This window comes from Balaenoptera ricei, chromosome 19 (genome assembly GCF_028023285.1).
Source record: "Balaenoptera ricei isolate mBalRic1 chromosome 19, mBalRic1.hap2, whole genome shotgun sequence".
In the NCBI taxonomy this organism is placed as follows: Eukaryota; Metazoa; Chordata; class Mammalia; order Artiodactyla; family Balaenopteridae; genus Balaenoptera; species Balaenoptera ricei.
Genome location: NC_082657.1, coordinates 29,309,083 through 29,327,121, shown reverse-complemented (window position 1 = coordinate 29,327,121; position 18,039 = coordinate 29,309,083). Strand labels below are relative to the sequence as shown.

General features: G+C 53.4%; 1 protein-coding gene across 2 annotated transcripts in view; it reads left to right on the top strand.

Annotated features, from left to right (window-relative positions):
- Positions 1 to 10,753, top strand: part of ZNF423 (zinc finger protein 423) — a 335,079-nt gene extending 324,326 nt beyond the window's left edge. For both annotated transcript variants that reach the window (XM_059904839.1, XM_059904840.1), the window contains exon 8: positions 10,071 to 10,753. In XM_059904839.1, coding sequence (XP_059760822.1) covers positions 10,071 to 10,100 — 30 coding nt within the window. In that variant the 3' untranslated portion in view covers positions 10,101 to 10,753. The remainder of the gene's footprint in view (positions 1 to 10,070) is intronic.
- The last annotated feature ends 7,286 nt before the right edge of the window (positions 10,754 to 18,039 follow it).

Here is an 18,039-nt window from a genome sequence, read left to right as displayed (position 1 = left end):
TGCATGTGTGTATGTGTTTGGAACCCAATGGGGGATTATGCAGAGATTTCCCGCTTCCCTTGATGTGTGACTTCGGGGTGTCTGTGGGAGTGTGCATTTGGGGGTGGGCGTAGGTGCGGAGGGAAGAGGAGCCCTGTCCTACCACGCTGCATTCATAACTGCCCCCAAGGGCAGTGCCCACACAATGCCTGGCTCTCTCCTTCTCCCCCGTGAGATACAGCGGTGATGGGTGGGAGGATTCTCAAGTTCTTTGGAAGAAAGGGAGGTACGAGGGGATTGTCATCAAGACTCTTGAACGAGGTGGTTATGGAAAACTGGTGCTGTTCTCTCTGAGTGGTTGAGGGAGGGGCTGTCTGCTTCCCCTCCCCAAGAGGGACATTTTGACGCTCCTGTGTGACCCTAGGGAAGGCGGGTTTCCCAGGTTTGCTAGCACCTGGCGCGCCCTGGGGGACCATGCTGGCCTCAACAGAGCTTCATCTTCTAGGCTCCATCCTCTTCTTCAGAACGTAACCCTGGAGGGTCCCACATCCCACTCCCTCAGGTGAGGACCCTAAATAATGACGGGCCACGTGCCATCTAATAGCACTGCCCACCCTCCCCCCACCCTGGGCATCAGCCAGTCAGTGTACTGGAAGATATCTCGAGCATCTTGAGGGCCTCTCAAAATACCAGCGGCCTCAAGCTGGCAGCCCGTGGGCCAGATTTGACCTACAGACATGTTTTCATTGGCTGCATCACGCTTTAAATATCAAATGTTTTATTTTTTTAAAAATCTCGATTTTTCAGTTTTCCCTACAGAACCAGAAGTGCTGGCAGTGCTGGGCCTGCATTCCCACAGGGCCATCATTACCTGGAGCCCACGAGGGCGGCCCCTTTCCCACGAGGCTGGGGTTCTTGGGATGACACCAGTCCCCACTGTACCTTATTGCCTTGCACCTGGCCTGGGTGGAGCTTGCTGGTCGAGTGGGCCCGACAGCAACCTGGCCCCTGAGCGGAGGCCTCTGTCCAGTCCGGGCCCAGCGGCACGTGGCAGGGAAGCTCTGCCCACAGCAGCCGGGTCTCCCCGACATCAGCCGCTGTTTTTCAGTATATTACCCTGTGAGTGTGGTGCCCCAGCTGACAGGATGTTCCATGCGTGTGGGTGCCTGGTCTTCTCTGACCGTCACTAAGACCGGCACATGTGTCCTGAGGTGGGAGGAGAGACCCCTCTCTTGGTCTTGGGAGCCCCGTCTTCCCGCACCACTTTTAATGGAGTTTCAGCACCTCTGCCTTGGTCTCTCCTCAGGCTCTGGTGGCCTGTACGCTTCGGTTCCTGCCCTGCTCTGGCAGGATGGAATCCTATCTTTCAGTGGTCTGACTCAGGCTCTTTGGGGGCAGGGGGCCATGTCTTAATTCGTATTTGAGATGAACCCCAGGGGCTGGTTCCAAGCAAGCGCTTGGCTAATGTGTTTAGAATGGACTTCCCAGTGACCCGTGACAGGCCAGTGCAGTGTCCCCACCGAGGAGGGGCCAGAGTCCACAGCAGGGAAGTAACTTGCGGTCGCCTGGCACACCACGGCCAAAACCCTTGGTTCTCGGTCCTTTGTCCCAGGTTTGCTGGGTACCCTGTCCCTGAGGGGCTCCCACCTCCCTTTGGAGAACCGGCAACAGTGATGGCCGAATTAACTGGGGACTCGGCGTCAGGCTTGTTGCTGAGGAGGGGCACGTCTCTAAGCAGCCCTGGAAAGACTTCACCCTCCTCTGCCCGTGACACAGCCGTAAGCCCTCGTTTTCCCTCGCACAGCGGCTCCCTAAAGTCGAGTCGCTGGCCTGCGATTCTCTGCTCACAAACAGACCGACTGGGTCCATTTGCATGATGAAGCGCAGTTCCCCGGAGTCCGCGGGCCCTCTGGGCAGGTATTATTAGTTCCCTTGTTTTGTTGGGTGACTCTGAATGGGAGCCTGTTTACGGGCTGAGTCCTAATAGAAGGCTTCAGTTCCCTCCTAATAATCTATTCTCTGGTGGGTTTTATTTCCAAAGCACAGCCGTATAGAACCTGCCCCCTTGGGAATTTATTGGGCTTTTTTTTTTTTTTGTTCCACAGCAACATTTTCTCCCACATTTTCACTCAAAGGAAGATCTTTTTCCCACTCACGAGACTGGTTGTTGGCCAGGCCACCTGCTTTGGGCTCTTGGGTCCTGGGTGCTGCTGGGCACTGGCGAGAGGGGTTTAGAGGGGGTAATCGCTTGCCCGCCCGGGGTCCTTAGAGCAGCAAGGAGAATGAAAGAGAGCAGACAGTCAGCTTCTTTGGGGACACGTCCAGCAGCAGCAGTCAGGGCCACGCGGCTCTTCCTCACGTGGCCCCAGGTGACTTGAGGTCCCCGAAACTGCTCCTGCTCTGGGTTCTGCCAGAAAGCAGTAGATCCCCCCAAAGCCAACCCTACTGCTCCTTAGAAGCTGGCATCTCCCTCCACGCCAGGAGTTCCTCATGAACTGAGGCTCTCACATGAGAGACAGACTTCCCCAGCTAAGCGGGTACGCCGCTCACTTCCTGCTGCTCTGGATTGGCAGACGACAGCCTGTCTGGCTGTCTGGGAGACAGGGTCAGGGAAGCCCCACACACATCCCCACGCGCGGAGGAGCTGCCTTGGCCTCGTGGGATATCTCAGGCTTTGTCCCAGGGCGGTGGGTCACCAGCTTCACTCAGGACCCTCCGATGCCAAGGACGGGTCTCCCTTCCACATGGGCGAACCTCTCCTTGCCCTCTGTGCAAATGGGCAGCCTCCGGCTTGCTTGGTGGGCCCAGGGGGACGTGGAGCGCATACACGTCAGGGCCCGGGTCCCCAGGAGAGCGGCTGCGTCACCGGGCAGGCATTTAGAGGGAACCTCAGCCATCACTCACTCCTAATTTTCATGACGTGCATTAACGAAATTGTGTTCTGAGTATTCATTCAGTGCTGTTTATGGTGTGCTCTCGAGTGCGCTTACCGTTTGTCAGAAGTGCAAACTAGCGAACATACGAGCCTTTAAGACAGGCCATCTGTTCGTCTTAGACCCTTGGACGATTGTCAAATGCTTCTAAAAATAAGTGCTCACTAGCAGAGAGGGGCTTCCCAGGTGATACACAGCAGAGAGGGAAGCAGGGCTGCCTGCACCTGTACCCTCCCCAAAGGGAAAGATACAGCGCGTGTGCTGGGCGTGGGTGGGGGCCCGAGAAGGGCGCAGAGCCGGGTGAGAGCCTGAAGGCCCTGCCGATAGACCTTTCCGGCTGGAGGTGTGTGCGTCTCCCTGTTCCTTGCCTCTCGTGTAACTCCGCAGCTCAAGTACTTTCGATGGCTCCCCGTGGCCCAGATTTAAGGGCAAGCTGCCTCGTCTGGCATCACGGAGCCTCATCAATAAGACCCCCTCCTTCCTTTCCAGGCTTGTCTCCACGGCACATACCCTGTCCTTCTGCCAAGCTGAATTATTCATTGTTCCCCCAACATATGCTGCACTTTTCACATTTCACAGGCAGGAGAGGGCTGTGGTGAAGGGTGGGCTCTGCATACAGACCGCACAGGTGCAGCTCCCGCACCACCATTAACCAGCTGTAGCACCTCCACTCTGTGCCTCAGTTTTCTCATCTGTAAAATAGGGATAATGAGAGTATTTAGTCCCCAGGGTTGTCGTGAGGCTTAAATGAGTTAATATAAGTGAAGGGTTAGGAATGACACAGTGAGCTCACGATGAGTGTTAGCTGTGATCGTTGTCAGGATTCTTCACACCTTCAGCCTTTGTGTGGGTGGTCCCATCTCCCTGGAAAGCGAACACACACACACACACACACACACCAGTGCAAATCCTTACCCGACCCATCCTCAAAGGGCAGCTGGGAGGCCAACTTTTTCCCTAAGCTCCTCCCAATCAGAAATGTTCTCCCCACAGTCCCTTTTTGTGAAATCTCACCCCCTCCTTCAGCCATGAGCTGGTAGCAGGCCAGGATGTGCCTCACTCTCTCTGTCTCTCTCTCTGTCTCTGTCTTCCGTCTACCACACACAGCCAGGCTCCGTGTTTGTTAAACAAACAAATAACAGAACCTCGCTTAGCCTGAACACGGGCTGCAGTGTTAGCCCGAAGGATCTACCTTTTCCCCTGGAAACGAATCCTCCCGTGGTTAAGGCAGGTTCTTGGACTTGGTCGCTGCTCCTGCAGACTGCTCTTTGTAACACCAGCCTTGTGAGAGCCACTGGGGCTGGAGCCGCCAGGGAGTGGCCCAGCGGTAGGCAGCGGGGAGAAAGGGGATTAACCACAGCCTCTTTCCCAACCTAGAACCAGAGGGAGGTGATGCGGCGAAGCCAGGTGGGCTCTGCAGGTGGGGCTGGGTGAGCAGGGAGGGTGGGATGCTCTGGGTGTGGGGGCTGTGTCCCTGCGCCCTTAAGTCTGCCACAGGGAGGTGAGGCCCGGCCCCGGGACCGGTCCTTCTCTTGCACCCCTTGAGAGTAAGGGTCTTTGAGTCCAGGCCACCCCCATTCACTGTGGAACTGTGAGCTTCTCAAGGGAGAGGCTGGGGCTCCTCCACCTCCGTGTGTCCAGCGCCCGGCTGGGGCCTCCGTGAACCGCTGGGGAAGGGACGAGCGAATGAGCGAATGACAGGATGAGTACACACCTCCTCCCTCCTCCACGAAGTCGCCTCACCTCACCAGACGTGCCACTCTGTTCCCTGGGGGGAGGGAAAGCAGTGAACTGTGGGTACAGAGGTGGTAGCCAGGGGGCTGGTGGGGAGGGGACAATGCGGAGAGGGCCTTTATTAGACGCTGCTGTTCCAGAGATAGGACCATCCAAGGTGCTGCCCTCTCCGGAGCGGTCCTGAGATCTCGCCAGCCCCGGGGACACACAGAAGGAGGAGCTGGGAGAGGGATCAGTCTGTCAGACCTCCAAGAAGCCCCCACTGCAAGCCCCCAAACGTGTTTGGTGCCATGGGGGTACAAGCAGGGAACAAAAAGCCCCTCGTTCACGGAGCTCCCTGTATCTTGGACGCCGTTTATGGCAATGTATGGAGCACTTACTCTTGGCCAGCCTGGGATAAGTACACACACATTATCTCCTGAGTCCTCAGGGCATCTTAGGAAGTGGGCTCTGCTATTTCTGCCCCTCCCCCCCCACAAGCCCCCAGAGGTCAGGGAACTTGCTCAAGGTCACATGGCTAGTAAGTGGCGGAGCCAGGATTCAAACCCAGGACTCAGCCCATCTCAGCCCATAAGGGCTTGCCCCCTGCCTTGGGATCCCTCAGGGAAGTGGCTAGCACAAATGGGGCATTTGCAAAGGACCAGGCGAGGTGCCAGGACTTTAGAGATATTTTGTCATCAGAGTGGCTGGAGCATAGGAGGGGCAGCTAATAATGACCCGCAGTGCAGAGAAATCCTCTCCAGCCCGTGCCCGTGCATCTCAGGATGTGCAGAGCAGTCTCTCATTGCCTCACAGGCAGTGTTTTCCACGCCACCAAGCAGCCAGCATGTTTAAGCACCACTAGTCTTTTCTCCTTGACTCTATGGTGAGTGGGCATCAAAGGGAGACCAAGCAGGGTCCCAGACCAGGGGACAGAACACAAAGCCAAGACCTGGAGAAGAAATCCTGATTGCAGACCAGGGGGGGACGCACCAGTGTTTATATGTGTGTGTGCATGTGGTGCGTATGCATGCCTATTGCAGGGCATGGAGGTGTGTTGAGTCAGGGATGCCTCCTGGGGCTAGTGAATGGGGCCCCCACCAGAATCTCCAACTGGCCCATGCTAGGGTGTGTCTGTGCTTTGGGAAGGATGGTCCAGCCACAGACTCCGTGATCGTGATGCTCCCTCATTGCCCAACATATACTCTGGCTTCGCTCCAAATCCAGGTTATTTTACTGCTGAATTCCTAGCAACAAACATGGTGGCTGTCACCCAGGGATCTAGTAAAGGTTTTCTGAATGAACGAATGAATGAATGAATGAATGAACGAACAGCCATGTAAATGAATGTGAGGGTGTGACAGAGGGATCCTCAGCCTCAGCCCTCTGCGGATGACTTCCACAGAGAGAGGGTTCACCAGGATCCCAGCTAGGGCCCGACCTCTCGCCCGTCACTAACTTGTATCCTGGGGGCAGATGGCCCAGTGCACCAGGCAGAGGCGCTCGGAACAGGCCCTACCAGAAACCTCCACCAGGAGAGCCTCACTGGCTCTGCCGAGAGGATGGATCTCGGCCGCAAACCAGTGCCACCCACCCCCCTTCCGTTCTCCCATTTTATTTTTCTCACCTGCTCCTCGGCCCACACCTACATCTCCCTGGCAGGCAGAGAGGCCCGTGTGGATGCCAGCCCCCCCCCAACACCAGGGACCTCCTGGTCCTTGCCGGCTGCCACCCCTGCCCCAGCCCCGGCCTTTATGATGCCGGGAAGTGTTCTTCTGCGGGGTTGGGAGCATCTTTAAAAAACGATTTTCTTCCTTCTCTGAAGGGGCTAAATATAGCACAGGCATAAACAGAGAAATAGACATTAAGCCAAAATGCCCTTGTGAGAACCATGCCGGGTGGAAGGAGCTCTAAGAAGACTTGATGAAGCTCCCTCATCCCTCGAACCAACCGCAGCTTCAAGCCGTGGGGGAAGCAGCCACGGGTTTTTAGGGTTATTGAACTGTGCCGCTCGCCAGTGGCTCCGCCGGGAGCCGCTCAGCGCACAGGTGTGCTGGCGATTGCTGAGTCCTCGAGACGGTCCCTGCCACCCCCTCCGCCCTTTTCGAGACTGTGCCCTGGGCCTGTGGAGGAGCTGATGCCATCCTGGCCGAGCACAGGGGCTTCTCAGCCACCCCCATACTTACTGGGCGGCCTGGACCGGGCTCCCTCAGAGCCGCCCTTCTGCACCCTTAAGCCCACACCCATCGTTTGGGTGTCTGTGTGTCTCTAGGCATCCCCCCCCCCCCCCCCCCCACGCAGTCAGGCTCCTCGAGGGCCGAGCCCAGCTGGAGTCGTCCCCTCCCTTCCTCTCTGCCCATCCCAGGGCAGAGCACCCAGCAGGCACTTCACAGCGCAGTGCTGAATGAATTCTGGTGCCTGGCCCCCTCGGGGCATCAAGCTTCCACGTTTCCATCTGCTGTGACATCCTGGGCTTTTGTTCCTGTAGAACTTCAGGTAAGGAAGTTTCACCCTCTTTGAGGAAGTTCTTCCTGGAGTCTAACCGAAGAACCGCCAGCTACTGCCCCTTAAGAGAGAAGGCCACTGTTGTTTTCACCTGAGAAGTGGCATTTATTCTTGAACTGTCCTAACCAGCAGTCCTAGGTGTAGGTTTCCATCACCAGGATTTCTGTGCCTGGCTGAGCCAGTGTGGACCATGTGTGTCACACCGGCCCTGTTCTTGGCATCTTGGCAAGAGGCTGCTTCATTATCCAGAGAGCCCTGGACATCCGCCTTTTCCCATGTTGCTGGTGGATGGTCCTGAGGACTTTGTGAAGATCAGAAATCATCTGGTTTTCTGCTGCTTATGAAAGAGTCCACACTCAGGGGCATTCAGGGCTCCCAGCAGTCTTCCACGTGACCTCTGTGCTGGGATCACCCCACTGGTGCCTGCCTGTGCCGAGCTTACTCCAGCCTCCATACCTTCGTCTATGCTGTGCCCTCCTCTTGGCATGTCCTTTCCCCTTTCCACATACCTACATCCTACCCATATATTTATTCATTTATTTATCCTTCCATTGATTCAAAAACATTTACTCAGTGTCTCCTTGGTGCCAGAGCCTCGGAGCCATAATTTGAGAATGAGGAAAGGGCTATACATGTTTACCTTCCTAATGTCCCTCTTCTTCCTCCTCCCCAACCCCCCACAAATCAAGAAGGACCGGACCACACCCGGAGAACCCAGGCCACGTGGCACTGTTAACTCACTGGCTGCTGGCAGGGTGGGCGAGGGAGACCACCACGTCGTTCCTGGCAGCTGTGCCTGCTGCACCACCGCTGGGCATGGGAGGCCCGGGGGTCCGGTCAGCACGGTGTGCAGCCCTGGGCCAGGTGCTGGGGCCAAGAAAGGAAATGATGCCCCGCTGCCTGCCGCTCAGCAGAGGCGGCCAGGCTGGCCCTCGGGAGGCGCATAGGTGTGGGGGCCGTGGGCTGGGCTGGAGGTTCCTCGAGCAGCTGCAGAGATGGGAAGCACCGTGTGCCCAGAGGACTTCACGAGTAGCATGGTTGGGAGGAGAGAGGAGGCAGGAGCTGAATCAGCAAAGGCTTGGAAGCTAGGAGGGTGGTTTGATGTAGGGTGGGCTCAGCTCCCCGCAGGACTGGCTGCTGGCCGTGCACAAGCGCAGGGAGAGGTGCCTCGGCGGCAGGGTGGGCGCTCCCATGGAAACCGCCGCATCCCATCTGTGGCCTCAGACAACCTGCCTTGTGCCTCTGGGTCCCTGACAACCCCACCGAGGTGCCAGGCAATGCTGGCAGAGTCTGTGCTCACGTCTGGAGAGTTCAGATGATCCGCAGATTGGGTGCCCACAAGGGTGTAGGGCGCTGTGGGAACCCTGCCTTCTCACCCAAGCCCCTGGCTCTCTTGGATTCCAGTTGCCACCCCTCCTGCTTCCTAGCTGGATGTACTTTTACCCTGTCTGAGCCTCAGTTTCGTCATTTTACCCCGTCCTACCTTGTAAGGCTGCTGTGAGGATCGACAGAGATGTGCCTGCAACCGCACATAGCACGTGTGCTTGCCAAACTCCGGCCACGTGGCCTGTGCCCGGGAGCCCAAGGAAGGAAGGCGGCAGTGGTTGGTGTACTGTGCCTCGGGAGTCAGCGGGCGTCTGCTGTGTGAGGATGGGGCGCTGCCTCTCCCTGGCCGTGAGCTTACCGGAGGGGCTGGTGCCATCGCCGGGAGGCAGCAGCCGTGCCTTCCATGGGAAGGGGCTGCCACCGGGGCCCTGGGCTGGGGAGGTGGCCCCAGGCCTCCCGGCGAAGCTGCAGGCATCCTCTGGTCACCCTCACCGCCCAGACCCGGAGCCCGGGAGAGAGACGCAGCGCCACGCCTGACCCCTGGTGGTCATCGGCAGAGCTGCAGGTGCGGCTCTCAGCCCCGGAGGAGTGGCGGCGCTGGCGGGGCGCCCACTTCGGGGGAGGCTGCTCCCCGTCACTGGGGGTCCTGTGCTGCCCCCGAGCAGGGTTGCCCTGCCCCGGGTGGATTTTGCTTCCTTTCTCCAGGTGTCATGAGGTCGAATACCATCTGAGGCTTTGATGAGATTGGTGTGGATTTGGAACACAGACCACTGAAAAGAAACAAAAAGATTGTAGGCTCTTAGAGGCCAAATCCCACCCCCAGCCCCAGGCCACTAGCTCCCGTGAAAACAGACCTACACTGCTGGCCTGCTCTGGCTGGTGTGAGGGAGGAGATACCGTGGGCTGTGGCGAGAGGGAAGCGTTTGGCCAGAGGGGCCCACCAGGGCCCTGGATTCCCAGGCGGATTCGGACAGACGACACAACAGTCTTCCGGCCAGAGCATTGTCTCGTGACGGCACAGGCAGCCTCCCTCCCCTGGCGCCCTCCCTGTGGGTGACCTGCCCCTTGCCTCGGCCGCAGGCACCAAGACCACCCACTTCCTCAGCATGTCCGTGCCACTCGGGTGTTTCTTGGCTGGAGAACTGCAAGGCACATCTGCTGTCTCCCTGCACTAAGCTCAGAGCAGCTCCCCGGAAGGCCCGAGAAGGAGATCTGGGGGAAGCCTGCAGGCGATCAGATATAATTTCCTCCTGATCGTTAGAGCAAAAGGGAGATGGAGAGGTGAACAGGGATGTTTTTAAATTCCCACTACCTCCCCAGCATTTCCCCTCTCCCTCCATATAGCCAGTCCCCACGGTACGACCTGAATGGTCTAAAAACAAAAATTCATAGGGAGCCCAGGTTGGCAGCAACAGGAACCCATCCCCAAGCCCCCAAATCAACGTGGCGTCTTGGCAGCTGCGTCCCCGGAGCACTTTTTCCTTGTTGCATTTTGTTTTGTAATAAACGAGATGCTTTTCTGCGGCTCTCGGCGTAAATGCACTGAGTGGGAGGGGACAGGCACGCTCTCCATTCTTCTGCCCTCATGCGTGTCCCCTTTCTTCGCCTTTGCAGAACCACACGATGAGCCAGCACGCACAGTGAGGGACCGCGCGACAGGACACCTCTCCGTAGAAGGCCTGCCGGAGACGCCGTGGGGAGGGCCATTTGAACATTACATCCAATCAAAGTGTCATTTGCAACCCAGATGTAAAACTCTAATGATTTGGCCATGAGGCGCTGCTATTATAAGCAGCTGGAAATGAATATTAATGGCAGAGATTAAAAGTATTCCATGCTCAGTATTTTTTATTGTCCTGCTACAGCTAGTGTGCTTTTAGAGTTTCCGCCGCAGACTACATTTCTAGAGTTAGAGAAACCCGCTTTTTGAGGCTATTGTCCTTTGTTCCTTCATGTATTATATTGATAGTTTTTAAAAAAAAGGATTAGTGTGATTTTTTTTTTGCTTTGCTTCTTTTTCTTTCTTTCTTGTTTTTCTTTCCCCCCTTTCGGTTAACTACTTTTTAATTGCAATTCTAGGTAATTGTGCATCGTGATGTGATTGCTTGGCTATTGTCTGAATATTTCCTTTTAATTTTTTAATTAAAGACTAATGCTTTGATTGGATTTGCCAGTTCACCGGACAGTGATTAAAACTATGTAATGAATATAATCGGTTTCAGTGCAACTGGATGGTCTGCTTTTAAATGTGACTTAATCTGACTGCAGTAACTAGTACAGTTCAATAAAGGGAATCCATGCGATTAGCATCCGGCTGCTTGGTTCTCTCCTCCCCAGCCCAGGGCTGTGTGAGGGCTGTCGTCACCTACGGGGTTGTGTCCCTGTGTGAGTTCCCGTGGATCGCACATGCTAGTGGGGACCTGCACACAATAGACCCAGCTCCCCTCGGGTAGGAAGAAGCATAGTAATCTAATGCACACAGACTGGATGAGCTGGCAGGAGGAACGGAAGTCAGAGTGGGAAGAACCTTTAAATACTCTGATCTTCTCATTTATGGATGGAGAAACTGAGGCCCAAGGATAAGCGAGCGACTACACTGAGGCCACGGAATAGGTTGATAGGGTGGCTCACGTTCATTCACGTCGCCTCTCCCCCTTGGGTATGGCTTTCCTGGCTGCTGGATGAAGCCGGTCACGTGGTTAACCCTTACCTTGCCAGGACTCCAGGCAGGACCTGGATTCTAGTTGTGGCCAAGGCATGGGGATTGGACAGGAGTTAGGGATGGCTGCCCGGCCCCAGGAGCTCCAGAGCTGAGGGCTGCGGAGTGAGCCAGGTAGGAGCTGCAGTCTCCCAATCACAGAGATCAGTGGGATGTGGAAGCACTGAGACCAGTGGCTGCAGCCAGGACTCTACTGGGGCAAGCGAGGTGCCTAGGATGCAGAATCTCAGGGTGGGGGGGGCCTGCTCTCAGGGGCCCCAAGAATGGACATTTCCTGACACTTTGCACCCTTAGGTGCCTTGCTTGCCTCACCTCCTCTTGGTCCTGCTGGCGCCCCAGGACCGACACAGCAGCCTTAGCCTCCCACATGCCCGTCCTCCCATGCCTCCATCGTGCTGGTGCTCAGCCAACTTGCCAATCAGAGGCCAGGGCTTCAGAACCTGCACGGGGAAGCCCTTCCTTGTTAACTTTTCACAAGGGGCAGGAAAATCGGTTATTACCCTCTGCAGAGCGGAAATGAAACAGGCAGACAGATTGCACCTAATTATAATGTAATACTAAGGCATGGCGTGGAATTTGGAGCAATTATCCCCAGCATCTTCTGACTCCCATATCAAGGGGCTTCTGTAAGAGTTCCCCTCGCTGCCACCACATGTAATGTTCTGACATGGGTGGGGCTGTTGGTTTTTCTAAAGGTATTTTATGCCTGCGAATCTCAGAGTGGACTCCTGCTGGTGTTGGACAGAATGAAGCAGGTGCTCTTTGATTTGCGGGCTCCTACCTCCTGGAAGCCGAAGGTGGTGAACTCCAATTTTTAGTCCTCTAGAGACTCGGCCGTTTTAGGGGAAGACCTCAGGGTAGGCATCAGTAGTCCCCAAAGTGTGGCCGGCCACAGGCTGGGGCTGGGGTGGGCTTCCCTGAGTCCACAGCCAAGCCTGCCTTTCAGACGCTGCCGTGACTGTGGGCAGGACCAGCGTGTCCCGGGGGCTTCCCAGATCACCGTCTCTGGGCCCTCTCCAGGCCCGATTTATCCCGAACCCCGTGGAACCCAGGTGAGTCCTCAGTAAGTACCAATAGAAGATTTGATTTGACAGTTGGTGGCGTAGGGCTAAATTAGTCACTGCCCCCATTAAAAATACAGCGGGGGGTTTAAGAGCTTTTCTCGCCATGTGGGAATCAGCAGCGAAGCCGGCGGATGCCTTGGGTAAGGAGAGAGGCAGCCTAGGGGACCGCGAGGTAATGAGGTTTATGGCAACGACAAGGCAGCCGGGGAACCCCACCGACTCCCCCCCTCACCCCTGCCCCATTGTTCTCCGGCTGGCTTTGCCCCTGCTGCTTCAGCTGAGAGCCCCTCATGACTTTGTGCGGGGAGGGGGCTTGTAGGGGGGGACATGGCGGCCCTTACGGGGACTGGTATTTGTCACCATCAGGAAGTACTGGGTTGGGGGGGTAGTGCAGGGCTATAAACCTGTGCTTTGGGGGCGCCCCCCACTTCTAGTCGAACGGTTTGGAACTGGAATGAGCCACTTTATCTCTCAGTTCTGCGGGACCTCAGAGGGTCACTGGGAGGCTTCTAGGAAAGGATGCCTATAGGAAAGGAAGGGCTGAGTACAGAGAAAGACCCGGAAGTGGCACGGTTATCGTTAGGAGGACGATGAAGCCAGGCATCCCACATAGGAGTGGCCCCTTTCAGCAGAGGGTGTGATGGAATCAGCCACCAGCAGCTTTGATACTGGAGCAGGGTTCGGCAGTGGGAAGTGGGCAAGGTGACTGGAGGCCTAACTTCATTGGTGCTGGGTTTGCATGTACAAATCATCAGTTTCTAGTGGCTCTGTGGGCTGGAGGAATTTAGCCCAGGCTGAGAAATGGACCAGGTCCCCTGGGCCACAGGGCCCTATTGGCTTCCTGCCTAGAGCTTCTGGGAGCAGGTGGATAGGGGTTTTGGTCTCAGTAGAGAAGCTGCCATAGGAAGAACCTTCTCGAGTTGCCCTAGTGATAGAGAATCTTCCTCCTAAACTCACAGTATGTTTAATATTTAACTTTCCACCTGCTTTTTTATTCCCTTCTAAAGCATGCATTCTTAGGGGTGGGGCCCGCACCTACAGGTGTTCAGTTAATAGGACCAAGACTTTAATCCATTCATTCATCCATCTGGCAGATATTTATGGAGCTGCTCCTGTGTGCCAGGCACTGCGCAAGGTGCTAGGGATATAGGGATGGATGGGTGATGTGAAGCTCACAGTCACATGACAGCCATCTAACAAACAAGCATGCCAATAAACATCCAGCAGCGCACGGTCACAAGTGCTGTGATGGGAAAGGGCCAGACTGTGTGAGATGCATGGGGGACCCACCTTAGAGGCAGGGGCACATCGAGGACGGCCTTGCTGAGGATGTGACTTGTGTTCCGGCCGGAAGAATGAAAGGAACTCAGCAGTCCAAGAGCAGTGGGAAAAGTGCAGTGAACGCAAAAGCCCCAAGCTGGAAACGAGCTGGAAGTATCCTTAGGGATCTCTGGTTGTACTAGGTTTCGATTTTAGATGGATTAAAACAAGCCCACAGAAATTCAGAATCTTGTCCAAGGTCACACAATTCAGCATAGAATTGAGATTATAATATGGGTGTCCTGCCTTCTAGCCTTGGGTGTCTGACTCCCCTCTGTGGCCACCTTCTATTTGTTGTAGGGCAAATTGATTGAATAATAATTATTATTATGAATAAAATGACATGCTATGTAGGAAAGACTGCTGGCTCTCCTTCTTTTCCTTAGTCAGTTAACTCTGATTTTTATCTGAGCACACATTACCTTGGAGAGGAGAAGGGTCAGATAATATACCCTATCTGTCCTAGAAGATGGGCGTGGCCATATTACTACTGGTGGTCATATTGGTTCTGCCAATGGGATATAAATAAGGCAGTATGTGTAAATTCTAAGAATTATCCTTAAAGAGAAGAAATGAGCTCATCCACTACTCTTCTTGGTGACTGGAATGTACATGCAATAGCTGGAGCTCCAGAAGCCATTTTGAATCATGAGGTGAAGTGGAAATGGAAGCCATACATGGGTTGAGCAACAATATAGAAGGAATCTGGATCTCCAACAGTGCCAAATGTGTACTAGCTCTGTCCTGCTTCCCAAAAGACTTCTTGATCTTGAGAGAGAAACAGACTTCTTGATCTTGAGAGAGAAATAAACTTCTCTCTTGTTCAAGCCATTATTACTTGGGTTTTTCTGTTATAGTTGAATCAATTCTTAACTAAAACAAATTGAATACATACATAGATGGCTTCCAAGTAAGAGCAAATTTAGAAGTTTCAAGGAAAGGGTATGGGATGGGTAAAAATGTCTGAAGGCTAAGAGATCTACTTCAGTGACATACTATAATCAATATCTGTTTGGTTCATAAGTGCATGGGGCTGGGCTGATCTGGGCTGGGCTTGGCTTAGCTTGGCTAATCTGATGTGGGTGTCTGGCTGTGGGTGACTGTGGGATGGCCTTGCTGAGATGACTGAGTCACCTCAGCCCTGCTCTTCATGTTTCATCCTCAGGCAGGGTAGTCTGAGCATGTTCTTCTCATGGCATTGGCCAAGGGCAAGAGCAGAGCAAGTCCAATTGTGCCAGCACTTTCAAGCTTCCACTCGTGAATCATGTTTACTCACATGCCCAAACTTAGACTCAAGGGAAGGGAAATATACCCCACCTGCTGATGGAAAGAGCTGCAAGATTCCAGCATAAAGGGCTGGATTCAGGGAGGGATGGAGAATTGGGGTCATTAATATAACTAATCTGCCACAGAACTGAGAAGCTCCTCTCTCTCCTCCCAAGGCAAAACCTGCTGGTACTTATGAAGTACCATCTATGACCACAGCTTAGGAAGTGAACAAACCGAGGTGGTCCACCTAAGTCTTGATGGGTTGGACCTAGCCTTTGGGGAAGAGAGAGAAACCTGCAAAGGACTGATCACCCAAATGCTTGTTAGCTATCCAAGCAAGTTCACAGGGCCACTATTTTTACAATTTACAGTTGATTTTGGTTCACTCAGGCTTGCCCGGAGAGTGAGCAAAGATGGATGGCACCCTCAATTTCTAAGAAGGGGAGAAAACTCCCACCAATTAACAAAAGCCAAACATTTACAACTTTGCCTTGCTTGGCCTCTCTCCAGAAGTACCAAGTAGGGTATAGTTTGCCATGTACACCCCTGGCTGTGTCCTTCTTCCATGCCTTCACCCATGATGCTCCTTTTCCTAGAATGCCCTTCCCTTCTTTTTTACCTGGTTAGCTTCTACTTTTAAACTCAGTTCAGGTGTCTAATTTTCAGGGCCAAGACCTGGGTGAGGTGAGTGAAGCACTCCCCTTGGGTACAAAATCTAAGGGGGAACCAAAAAGCTCAGTAATCAAGATAAACAATATTCAACACAATATTTAAAAAAAAAAAAATCAAATTGGCAAACTACAGCCAGCAGGCTGGCAACCTGTTTTTAAAAAAGCTTTATTGGAACAGGGCTGGGATTAAGGTGAGGCAATGAGGCAGAACTGTGCAAATGCAGCATTGGATCCTGTCATTATTAAAAATTTTGCTACTTTGTTTGACTTTTTGCATTAACTTTGATTTTTTAAAAAACATTGCATTAGGGACTTCCCTGGTGGTCCAGTGGTTAAGAATCCGCCTTCAAATGCAGGGGACGCAGGTTCGATCCCTGGTCAGGGAACTAAGATCCCACAAGCTGCAGGGCAACTAAGCCCACGTGCTGCAACTACTGAGCCCACGCCACAACTAGAGAGCCTGCATGCTGCAGCTACACAGCCCATGCGCTCTGGAGCCTGCATGCCCCAACTAGAGAGAAGCCCACGTGCCACAACGAAAGATCCCTGCTGCCACAGCTAAGACCCAATGCAGTCAAAAATAAATAAGTAAATAATAAATTAACAAAAAAGAAATTAAACAAGTTTCTAAAAAACACCAAAACAAAACAGGGCTTCCCTGGTGGCGCAGTGGTTGAGAATCCGCCTGCCAATGCAGAGGACACAGGTTTGAGCCCTGGTCCGGGAAGATCTCACATGCCGCGGAGCAACTGAGCCTGTGCACCACAGCTACTGAGACCTGCCTGCCTAGAGCCCGTGCTCCGCAACAAGAGAAGCCACCACAATGAGAAGCCCGTGCACCGCAATGAAGAGTAGCCCCTGCTTGCCACAACTAGAGAAAAACCCGCGGGCAGCAACGAAGACCCAACGCAGCCAAAAGTAAATTTAAAAAAACCAAAAAAACAAGAAAAAACCCATTACATTAAAGCATTATTCTGAGTTTTTGCCATTCACTTAAATTTTGTGCCCAAGGCAAGTGCTTCATCATTTCACCCTAGGCATGGCCTTGTTCATCCTCCAAGCAACCTACTCTGACCTGCACAGGAAAAATGCTCTGATAATAACAACTCTGATAATAGTTGGCATAAAAGTCTATTACTGGACAGTTATACACTTTTATAACCGTCTGTCTCTGGGACTGTGTATCAGTCAGGATAGGTTAGGTTATGGTGCAGTAACAAAAAGTCCCCAAATTGTAGTGGCTTAACACAACAATGATTTATTTCTCACTCATATTACGTGGCCATCCTTCATTGTAGTCACTTGGGAAGTCAGGCTCAGAGGGCAGACTACCATAAATGTGGTCAGTAACCAAGCCAGAGAGAAATAGAGAACTTGGGAGTGTCTCACACTGGCAATTTTAATGCTCTTGCCTGGGAGTCACACACTTACACACACACATAGCACTTTAACTCACAACTCATTGGCCAGCAATTGTCACATGGCCCCACCCCATGATGAGGAGCCAGGAAGTGCAATTCTGCCATGTGCCTGGAATAACTAAAAACTGGCAAGGTTTGGCTAATTGCACTAATGACTATCACCACAGACCATCTTCACTGCCTCTCCACCAATCCCTGACTATAATCTCTTCAAGGGCAGAGCCTGACTCTTAGTAAATCTGGGTATATCCAGCACCTCTGCCCAGGATCTGCAGCAGATAAATATTTACTGAATGTATACAGAAATTGAGTAGAAAGTGAATAAATGACAATTAAGAAGGTCCAGGGGAAGATAAGCATGTATATGAAGACATCTTGTAGCTTAAAAGCTGTGGAGTCAAGCAAGGCACTTAACTTCTCTGTGCACCTGTGTTTTCATAAGTAAAATAGGAAGAAGAATAATAAATAGTGCTTATCTCACGGAGTTGTGAAGTTGAAATGAGATAAAAAGTATGATGTTAAACAACAATATCTGAGCATTCACTATGCACCTGGCATTATTCCGAACACCATACGGGTATTGATTCTTTCAATCCACACAACAACATTATCAGGTGGTTACTGTTATTCCCTTCTTACAGACGAGGAAACCAAGGCAGAGAGAGAGGCTAACGTGCTCACACTCCAATTTTAACTCAGGCAGTCTAGCTCCACAGCCCTTTTCTCAGGGTCCCCAGAAGCACTTTTTTTTTTTTTTTTTCAGAAGCACTTTTGAGCAGAGCACATTGGAAATGGCGGCTCCTGATGCTCGCATCACTAGGGCTGATTCCAGGTGTTGGTCCTCCAGGGTCGGCCTTTGCCTGCACAGACCTCATGTCCGGGTGGGAGCCAGGGCTTGGGTGGTCCTGGAAAGCCTGGGATCGGCAGCAGCCCAGCCTCTGACCTGAGTGGCGGAGGCAGGGGCTCGGCCCGCCCCCTCCCTCCCCTGAGCCCTGATTGGCCTGACTCAGCGCCGGCCCCGCCCACCCAGCGCCCAGCGAGAACCGCTGGCTGAGCTCGAGCGAGCTGCGCGGTGTGAGCTTATTTGTGGAGTTATTAATTACTGAAGCGCGCAAACCG